The 10,701-nt window shown below is 40.1% G+C and overlaps 1 protein-coding gene across 4 annotated transcripts; it reads right to left on the minus strand.

The window, feature by feature from the left end:
* Nucleotides 1-240: 240 nt before the first annotated feature.
* Nucleotides 241-10,501, minus strand: zgc:172136 (uncharacterized protein LOC566376 homolog). Of its 4 annotated transcripts, none has more exons than XM_051415057.1 (14): nucleotides 10,344-10,500; nucleotides 7,275-7,469; nucleotides 7,015-7,105; nucleotides 5,564-5,643; nucleotides 5,274-5,350; nucleotides 4,905-5,100; nucleotides 4,641-4,796; nucleotides 4,040-4,105; nucleotides 3,502-3,570; nucleotides 3,219-3,393; nucleotides 2,338-2,622; nucleotides 1,925-2,056; nucleotides 1,715-1,797; nucleotides 241-1,617 (listed from the first exon to the last, which is right to left on the minus strand). In XM_051415057.1, the coding sequence occupies exons 2-14, from the start codon at nucleotides 7,350-7,352 to the stop codon at nucleotides 1,327-1,329; spliced, it is 1,779 nt and encodes a 592-aa protein (XP_051271017.1). In that variant the 5' UTR covers nucleotides 7,353-7,469; nucleotides 10,344-10,500; the 3' UTR covers nucleotides 241-1,326. The 4 variants fall into 4 exon arrangements, with proteins under 4 accessions (XP_051271017.1, XP_051271000.1, XP_051271009.1 ...); XM_051415040.1 differs by having other exon boundaries at nucleotides 10,338-10,499; XM_051415049.1 differs by lacking the exon at nucleotides 10,344-10,500 and adding an exon at nucleotides 9,460-9,747.
* Between the last annotated feature and the right edge of the window lie 200 nt (nucleotides 10,502-10,701).

A 10,701-nucleotide genomic window follows, 5' to 3' on the forward strand; every position in this document is an offset into this window, starting at 1 on the left:
ATTTTTTTAAAAGCATACTAAGCAGGATTTCCATAAAAAAAACAATGTATAGACTCATACAACATAATCCCTCTAAATCATCACTTATGATCCATTAAAAGTGTGTGACAGTGTGTGTATCTGCAGAAACCTGCTCTCTGTTTGCAACCAGCTGATGAACAGTTCAAAGGTGTTCTCTCTGGCTCGCCCAACATTAATAACATACCGGATCAACAGCACAAAAAAAGACCAAAACCCTGGTTTCATTTAGTAGCATTAAGAATTTATTTTGACTATGATAAAAAAAACAAAAAAAACATTGCTTCAGATAAAAATGACTCATTCAGTATTGTGGATTAACACTGAAAGTTGTTCGTACGTTATTGGCATTGAATGAAAGTTTTTTCCTGTGCTTGATGACGAGTGAGTTCATACTGGTTAAAGAAGTCTTTTGCATAGCAATTATCATTTACAAAACAGTGAAAATAATGTCCGAGAGAACCCAGACAGAGGGTCTCTTTGTTTGGGGGTTACATAATACAAAAATACTGCAGATTCATTATACACTTGCTGGTTACAGAAATAGTGCTATACAAATAATACTTTTCAGTTGTAATTACGACAGCAGGAGGAGAGTATAGAATGGGGAAGCTTTGGATGAATGCATTACCAGCTGTAAAGAGGTTCAATTTTCCACATCGGCAGCTACATTGCTGTGGCAGACTAATAGGAAAAGCATGACAGAGCACACTATACAAAAATAGAGTATATGATAAAATAAGATTTAAAAAAAAAAAAGAAAACAGAAGAATACAGTAGCACAAACATTAGCACTGTGGCTTCTGGACATTCTTCTGAATAAAACAAGGAAGTGTTTACATTAGCAAATAGGGTAATGGAAAGGAAAGTAAGTCCCATTTTATGAATGTCCAATGCAGCCCGACTGCATGGCTTAAAAATGTCAAACGTTACCCATTCCAATATTTCATAAAATAAAATGAAAAAACTTTACAAAAGACGTGAACTTTACAAAAAGACAATAAAATTGATTAGAAATGTTCTCACTCAAAGAAAATGAAATGTAATAAAATAGTGCAAGTAGTATGTACACAATATACAACATTAATAAATATGCTCTGTTTACTGATTGAAATGTTGCTGTCATATAATCCACAGCGTTTCTAAGAAGAATGAGACGTCTCTCTGTAATTTGAAGCACACACATCCCTCGGCTGTCATCGTCCCCTCACAGAAAACACTGAGACATTCATACGTTGGCAACCTACACATTAAGTTGCCCTGTATATAAAAGAAGAGAACAGGCGTATTTGTAGATGCTTGACATGTTTAAAGTATGAATTCTAGGAACTGTTCATCACCTAACATGTCCAGGGACAGGCAGTTGGTAGACCTGCGGCCATAGAAAGAAGGTTTGGCTTGGCAGTGCAAAAGGGAATAATGAGTGTGATCAACAGGGGTCTTTTTGTTTGTTGAGACATCTGGGAGCCCAAAGGTATAGCTGTGGGAGGAATCAGGTGGCAGTGTCGTCCCCAGGGGGGCCGGAGGTGGGAACAGACGTACATCATCTAGACTGTGGCTGTGCCGATCCACACAAACTTGTGTCCTAGATTTCAGCATCTAGAATAGAGACAGGAGGAAAAGATAAAATACAACAGGAAAATTCAAAAGACGGAAAAGAAAAAGAAGGCGTGGGAAAAAAAGACAGATGACCAACCTGTTTTAACATATCCTTGTTACGCAATTTCCCGAGATCTTCATCACTGGCTGGGAGGCACACTTTGTTTTCTGTAGAGCCCACTTTTAACGAAGAAGAGAGCAAACAAAGTATGAAAATACAAAAACAATTTATTTTAACTGTTGGGATGAAAACAAATAATATATTATTTACACAATATTCCGTATGTCGTAATTACATTATTCACACCTGGTGAGTGAGTCTCTAAGGAGAGTTGTGCACAATCCACTGACACCCCTTCAAGAAGATCAGCTAACTGGAACATCTCATCAGGATCATCCACGAGAACCTCCTTGGGGCTTCCAACACTGGTCTTGAGCTCTGAAAAAATAAATATAAACAAATCTATCTCATCCACGGTGGCCATACAGTATCTGCACGTAAGAGCACAATGGACCAAATAAACTAACTTTGCACACAGCATGTACTACTAGGGCTTGAGGTCCTGGCTACTGCAAGAACACCAATAAAATAATAACAACACCACATAATCTTTATTGAGCAACATGTTTTTGCATAGCCTTGTGGAAGCACTGTTTACTCAAGAAAATATGCAGAGGGGATGGAACAAATGTCCAAAAGATACAGAATAAAAATCTCACCTTCCTCTTGCCATCCCTCATCTTCTATTCGAGCCTTACTGCCTGTGTCAAACCCAGAGGTACAGGAGCTGCCATGGCTGGCCGCTGAGCTGAAACACTTCTCTGCTCGCCGTTGACCTTCCTCCTCCATGGAGGCCATCTCTGTGGAGATGCTGTGTTGGCGGGCGTCAGCTTCGATTCCAGAGCTGCTGGTGGAGTGTCGGGACAGGCCGGGGCTGCTCTCACTGCCGGGGGGGTCCAAGTCCAGGTCATCACTGATGTATGACTCTCTGTAACGTTTTTTCTCTAAAATAAAGAAAAGAGCGTTTAACATGTAAAGAAAGCTGTGTTTGGTGTTTGGGTGACAGACAGAAGATATACCGAGGATACTAGCTGTCACTGGGTAAACTGGAAACTGACGGAAAATGATGTGAAAATTAATTTTATAGAGCTGCTGTCAGCACTTCTTCTTGAAATGCTGAAAATAAAACTGCCAACCCTTTCATGGTTACTGATAAATGAAAAACACTTGATTCTAACAGTTTATTCATTTAGACTTAAGACTACTATATTTAGACCTTTAAAACACATCAAAACACAAATTGAGGAGCAAGGATTATATTTGTATCTTTATATGACACATTTTATTATATTTGTCCAATAGATATATATATATATATATATATATATATATAAAATATTTAAACAATTACTGTGCGACAAATGTGTTCATTAAACAGGAATCCTTTTGAATTTTTGTCTAAAGCCTCTATAGCCTAAACCTTATGTCTTCAACTTCTAGTGGCCACTGAAGTGTCCTGCTGACTACAAGTGGCCCAGAGCCAAACGCTAATGATCACTGATACTAATCTTGTCTTTGTATTCACTTCTCCCTCCCCTACCTTCGCTCTCCTCCAGCTGGCGTAGGTGTTTGAGGGCAGGCTGGAGGCTGAGGTAGATGCGATGGCTGCTGCTCAAGTGCAGGAGGAGGTGACGAGAGCGGAAAGACGACCCAGTGTAGTAAACCAGCTTTCTGGCGGATGGCAAGCCATCTGGCTGGATCTCGAATTTCTTACCCTGAATAGGATAACAAATTATATGTAGGGTACATAGTTAATGCCCTTTAAATAATTACAACAATTCCACCTAATCTTAACAGAGAATGGAAATGAGCAGAGTGCATACCAGGAAAGTAAGACGTCCCACATTTGACCAGGGGAAGTCATAAAGCAGCTGTCGCAGGTTGTTCACCTCCTGTGAATACAAAACACACACATTTACTTAAAGAAATAGCTAATTGTTTGTGAGCTTTCGTGTTGTAAAAAAGCAACACATTTCTGCATGTGTAATGTACTTTTTGTGATCAATAATCAATTGTCTTTTTGTTTGCAGGAGCCATCTGGACTTGGCGAAGAGGCCAAGAGCTTCTCGAGATATCTCACGGTCTGTTGGCTCTTTAATCAGCTAGGCCTGGAGCCCTAATCCCCCCCAGATGGCCCCTGATGGACAGATCAAACAACTGACGGGCATGGCAGACAGCTCCTATCTCCTAATGCACTGCTGTTGGTGGCAATCCCACACATTCCTCACACGCCTAGTCAGAGGTTTTATAGCACTACAGATACAAAGACTGAATCTTTGAGCCAACGCAGGTTCACTCTTATGTTACGTATGTGTTGACGTGTATACTATGCATTAATAACACACTCACACATGCACGCACCTGATAAACCTGCATTCCTCGCAGGGTCAGACCGAGCAACGCCGTTCCTCTCTCTGCCTTTTTGTCCTGGACAAATGAATGATGAGATGTCAGAGAGGCATCTGAGCAGTTCAGATAAGATTGTAATTCCACTGTCAAGCCCCTCCGCTAGTTTACTGGGAAACACTGGGCTGCTGCTAACAACAAATTAAAAGTGGGAGCACATTATGCAATGGATCGGCCAGCCTTCAAAATGTCACTCGGTAGATGAGTGATTTTGGAATGGGGAGGACAATAAACTAGATGGAGTAGATGGAGGGTTACATAACAGCCCCATAGTCATTTGTCCAGCACAGCTCAAACGAAGCCAAACTAACTCCATTTGTTTTGTGAAAGACAGTATTTTGGTCAGAGGTATAGTCATAGATTAAAAAGGAGCTGAAATCACATTACTCACTAACCTAAATAATCCCAATTTTCTCATTTCTTTTATGATACAAATGAATTATTATTAATAAAAAAAAATTAAAAAAACACGCTGCAGTGTCGTGTGTGCTTCAAAAACTCAATTCAAGCAACTTGTTTCAATGACTGAAACTGAAATACTAAATTGACATATGACCTTTTGCAGTCTGTAAAACGTGACAGGGACATCCTCCAGTCGACATGACTCCCTGATGAAGAGCAGGATGGCATCACGAGCAGACATGCCCCACTGCTCCTGATGCACCTTGGGCCCATGGCAGAGGAGATAGTCTACTCCGCGCTTAGCTACAATCTACAGAAAAAGCAAGTGACAGACATGTATTAGAACACAACATAACCTCAATTTGTAAATCAAACACAAACTTTTAAAATCAAAAGTTAGATTCAAAAGTTCGCCTACCCAAGGGGGAAAGTACTCCTTGGGTTCAAAGTAAGGAGTGATCTCCATATCCTCCCTGGGCAGTGGGTGGTCACCGAGGTCAGCCTGCAAGGCATAACCTGCCAGCTGGAAGTACACCTCCTCCTGCTGACGACATTCAGAGCGAAGCACCCGCTCCCGCAAGTCAGAGTAGTAGAGATGCCGTGCCTTTCGCTCACTGGTACCACACACCAAAAAAATAACAAAAAAAGAGGGAGGGACACAAAAACATGTCAGAAAGGAGGACAGAGACGGATGAAAAAGTTTAAGAAGAGAAGAACACTGGCAATAAAGTAAAGCAAGCTTGTCTTAATAGTGAGGAAGATGCATATAGAATATAGAAGGACATACCAAATGAGTCTACCATTTTCTATGTAGTACTGCACTTTGAGGCAGAGCACTAGAGGCAACGGTCTCCTCTGTAATCCCTGTATGCAGAAAGAGACATGTTAAAAAGGGCCTGTGAGTGTTAGTGTTAGTTTTTTTTTTTTTGTCATGCTAAATGAAAAGTTTAGGCATGTAGGCCACTGAACTGTGCCTCCCAATTAACTGACACACACAACAGTTGGGACTGGGTCACAGCAAAATGCTCCTAATTTACTCTATCAAAATTTGCAACCCTTGGCAACAGGCAGCCTTACCTTTCCTGAATCCTGCTTCCATTCCTTAGGAAAGTACTTAGTCAGTTTCTCCTCCATATCTAAAAATATGTGCTCATTGTCTAAGCAGGAGAAAGACAACCAGGAAACAAGCAGACAGTTAGTTAGCAAACAAAACAATTATGTAACCAAGCGTAAAATTTGTCCAACAATGGGATTAATGAGGGTAAAAGAAAAACGCCCCTGTTCTTCCGTTTGTGAATGAGGCTACTAGGAAGCTAATGACAATAATGCTAATGTTGATGTCTATCTATTTTCTAATTCCAGTGGTAGCATGGCAGCAGAGATTAAATGCTGCTGGCAGGAGCTGTGTTGGTTTACCATTCTTTAAACATGTGAAGAGACGGGTAGACACATAGCAACATAGCATAACTTTTCTCCTGATATTTGGCCATTGATCTATCCTGCAATATAATCATATACCAACCTTAATGTTGTTTTATCAAAAACAAATTTGAATTATATTTTAGTAAAAGTTATAAAACGTTTAGAAAGTATATATCTTCTTCTTCTCTTCTTTATAACCTGTGCTGATGGTGAGGATATTGTGTCACTCTCAGCCTGCTCCTATGAGTCATGACATGGGCATTTCCTATTTGATGCACCTTATCTCTTTTGTTCGAATTTGTGTAGCCAAATCATGCTGGCCGAGCTGTTTCACAACTCGTTCCTTTAACCATCCATCTCTCCTTTCAGTCTGTCTCATTCACACTCTGACTCATTTACACTCCTTCACCTCTCATCCTTCATTGAGGCCTTTGAGTGAGAGTTGAGTAAGGCGGCCTGTGTCATGACCAGTCCCCCTACATCTTTTCCCTCCACTCCCACCCTCCACTTCCCATCATCAATCCGTCCCTCCCCTCAATGAAGAGGAGGAATGCAAGGGTGCATTCCAGGCTTAATGAAGTTAATATTGCAGGAATCCAGGCCTAAGTGATCGCTGAACCAACACCACAAAAACAAAAGGCTGCTTGTTCAAGTGGTGAGCCGCGCAAGATTAACAAGGCATTTCAACGTATTTGTACAAAGACAGAGAACAAGAACATAAGGAAACAGAAAGTTCAGAACTTTGCTCAGTGGATAAAGTGGATTACACCATTCAATTATGCAGACTGGGAGGGCAGATTTTTTTTTGGTTCTGTTTTAGCGGAATAGCCTTTTGGCAGAAAACATTGTCCACAATATTACATGAACACATGCCACCAAAATGGTGGCCCTGCAAAAACCCTGCAGTAAAATGTAATCAAAACATAATGCTCTTGTTTACAAGGTAACTGACTGCTGAAATGTGGTGCAGGTACTGTGTGTGCATGATGTGATGGACAAAACTTCCTACCCAGTTATCATATTTTTCAGCCTTTTGGCAATACTGTTATGTAGTCTAGTGTCCTTTCAGGTTCAGTGGCTGAGGGGACTATGAGGAGTGGACTTACCCTTCACCACCGTGAGGCCAAAGAAGTGCAGCTCTTTGATTCCAAGAAGCTCTGCCACACGATAAAAAACATCCTGCCCCGTGGACTTTGGCTGGAGCAGGTGAAAAGACAAAGAAGTCCATATTCAATATGCATTCACAATGCACAAAATCTATGTGGTACGGCCAAAACACTGTAATGATGAACACAACTTTGACCATCTGTAGAGATCTCTCTCTGTGACAGTCGAGAGGACAGCTTGAGAGATATTAAACACTCACCCCGACAGCGATGTCCAGCTGGTCTTTGTTGGGGAGGAGAACACAAATGGTTCTCTCCTGCTTTATCGAGGTGGACATGACGTGCGGTGTATGTCGGTGATAAGTACTTTCTCTCTGTTGAAATGCTTCTGTCTTCTCTTGCTTCCTCTATCCTTCACTCTTTATCTGTTCCAGGGGAGTTCGTCCATATTGTGTCTAAAGATACAGATGACATCAGAATGAGATAAGCAAAGAAATTAAAAAACATGATCCAACAACAGTTCACAATGTGAATGACGACGACAGCAGAATGGAATTTAAAAGATTATCAATTCATGTGTAAGGTCAAATAGCAAACTGCAAGAAATCCAACAAATAAGACCACCTCAACTGAACCCTCTCCATTATGATACTGTCAATCAGTCAAAGCAAAAACAATCCAATACTCAGACATAAGTGCATGGATGTCTCCTATTATCCCACAGTCAAGATTAACTCAACATGGCTTGTACCCACCAAGGGGTTGGAGGCCATCACAATTATTATCTTCCAGAGGAAAATAAATCATGACACAAATAGATCACATAAGTTGGTCTACCTTAAAAAGCACCTTGACCCAAATGATCAGCAAACACTACAATAGTGTATAATTGAAAAACAGAGAAATAGTTGGGCAGATTCAATGAGCTTATCATACTCAAAGCCTAATAATAGTCATTAAGTGGAAACAATCAGTCAGATAATCCTAGTGCATACCTTTTCTATTCCAACAGCAACTACAGCAGCACAATATTACAAAAAGAAACTCTATTATTGCTCAACTTACCAAAATGAATGCTCATGCCGGTCTAGGATAGTCTACTTGCAACCAAAGCTCACCTGAAGCTTGCCCCACTATGCTGACCCAGGAGCCCCAACTGGTACGAGGCTCATCTGATTAACGTCTCAGAATCAATTAATCAGGTTAATTACCGCTGCGCGCCGACTCTGATCCCCTTAAATCCTGCTCTGGACAATAACCAGTAAAAATAGAAAAGGAAAAAAAACAAGACAAATGATCCCTAACTGAAGCAGCCTGTTCTTGTGCCGACCTCCTCTGAGTAAAAATAAGTAGAAGATATTTTACTTTTGACTAAGAAAACAAACAACCAACATGGTAAGGGATCTTAGGCAAACAAACTGGTGTTTCTTTCTTCCTCATGTATGTTTACACCTAACTCTCCAGACGTTTAACATACACTGAGGAAAAATATGTTTATATATGTTTAAAAGTACCATGGCCTCTCTGTTGAGATAAATCAGAACTAAATAAAGCATTATATACGTTTTTCAGCGTACAAAACAAGTTGTGGGAACTACAAAAGTGAATGTTCTAGGCTCAAAGGCAAAAACATTTGTCATAGCAAATATGATTTATAGACATGTTTAAACACATCCTCACTCACATCTGTGTGTCAGCGCAAACAGACATCAAAAACCTGAAATTCCAGTAGCTTAAACATCTGACTTGTTTATGACAGAGTCAAACTATACTGTACATTTACACGGTCTCTGTAGCAAATGGTACAAAAACTTAACAGACCCACCCAAGTATATTACCACGCTAACAACGTATTTACATCAAGCTTTTTACTCATAAACTACTTTTTGTGTCTTAGAGTTCTTCTTCAGTAGAATTTATTTCCACATTTAGAGTGTTGTAGCTCGATGCTAAGGTTGGTGAATACACTGAAATGTGCAATATACTGCTTAAAATACTCCAATACTTTGTGATAATACACTATATTGGATTTTTGGATTGCTGAGATATTGGAAGAAGAGGTTGCTGACATTATGTGAGCAATTTATGAGCAATTCACATGTGAAGCAATGAGACTGAAAAATGGAGACAGATTTTCTAACAAGAAAATGTTTTGTACAGGAGTTTGGATTGCCTTGTGGGTGTTTTGTTTGTTTTTGCATCTGTCCTGACTCTGAAAAAAAAAGCATTGTTAGGCAGCCAAATGCAATGCAATATTTGGCCACTTTTCCTCTTTTGTAGATAACCTGTTATCAACAACACAAAGCAAACATACAAATACTTGCAAGAATAAACAGTGATAGTTATCAGTGTTATCATATAACATCAAAATATGCCTGAAATATCAACAGACAAACAGCTGGTGAAGTACTAAGTAACTAGAGACAGAGGGGAAACCATACCAACCTTACACAGCCACAAATCCAGAGTACAATATGAACTACACTAGTTACTGCATCCCATCTCCAAAACAAGTTTACTATCAGCCCAAGCAGTGCTGGCTGACGTCTTCAACATCCCCCTTGTTGCTGACCAGGGTGAAACCTGGCATCACATGAGAGCAGCCATCTGTATGTCTTAATTCCCCTACAAGACTGTCATAATCCCCACTTCTGAGCACACTGCTGGCTGTTGGAAAAACAACATCCCCTCTGTCTGCACTGTGCAAGCTCTCTGAAGTGTCAGGGATCCTCGCTGCCCGCTAAAACCATACAGGAATAAGATAAGAGGGGGTATCTGAATAAACAGGGGAACACCAACTACACTCATCCCACTTGAAAACAATAGGGTAAGCCAGCTTTTCAGTATAGAGGGGGGAGCAGTGCATTTGTTAGGCTCAGAGAGACACATTTATATCAGCGTTCAATGACTCAATGAGAATATAAAAACTTTGCCAGTGATTTTTCTGACTGCACCTGTATTCTCCAAATTATCTAAAGATGCCAGATCTACGATTTTCGCATAACGCCATTGAACGCAACATGACTTTCTAGTTAACAGCCGTAAAGTTAAGTTCTGTGAAAGTTTTGGTGGTTTTTTACTTAATTACAAATATTTATGAGTGATATATCTCAAATAAGAAACAAAGCAGGAGAAACTATCATCTGTAAACAAGAAATTCAACGCTAATTTTCTCCCAATCGTGGTAATAACATGTTCCTGAGGGGGGGGAAAGTGTGTGTTTGGTTGGATGCGATGGTAACATTAACAACCTAACGCAACAAGTGCATCACTAACCCTGGCTACCCATTTAGCTAAACTATGAAGCAGCAGAAGTTTCTTACCATTACATTTTACGAAGCGAAGGGGTTCCAATTTCATTCACAGGTCTTCTCGCAGGTCGTTCAGAGACACAATCTTCTTTTTTTTTATCCGAATAAAAACATGACAGAAGTAAGGAGGACACCCGTTTGTCCCCCTCCCCATTGCGTGTTGTAACTACTTCAACCACCGTGAAGCGCAAACGATTGAGCCATACCATTTTTGATAGTTGTGGGGGTATTCTGTTGTGATTTAATTCCTGTTGGGATTGTTCGCACTAGTTTTACGTGATATTCACTCATTATTTTAGTTTTTTTTTATCGGATATATATTACCTACAAATACATCACTTTCTTTATCCATATAGGAATAAAAACTTCATAATAT

The sequence above is a fragment of the Dicentrarchus labrax genome, unplaced genomic scaffold (genome assembly GCF_905237075.1).
Source record: "Dicentrarchus labrax unplaced genomic scaffold, dlabrax2021, whole genome shotgun sequence".
NCBI classification, from domain to species: Eukaryota; Metazoa; Chordata; class Actinopteri; family Moronidae; genus Dicentrarchus; species Dicentrarchus labrax.

Coding starts and splice junctions, on each gene's coding strand:
- zgc:172136 (XM_051415057.1), bottom strand. CDS start 7,352: ATGTCCACCTCGATAAAGCAGGAGAGAACCATTTGTGTTCTCCTCCCC. Junction 5,644..7,014: donor TGGCCTCACGGTGGTGAAGG/GTAAGTCCACTC, acceptor TCTCCTGCTTAG/ACAATGAGCACATATTTTTA. Junction 4,797..4,904: donor AGGAGTACTTTCCCCCTTGG/GTAGGCGAACTT, acceptor CTTTTTCTGTAG/ATTGTAGCTAAGCGCGGAGT.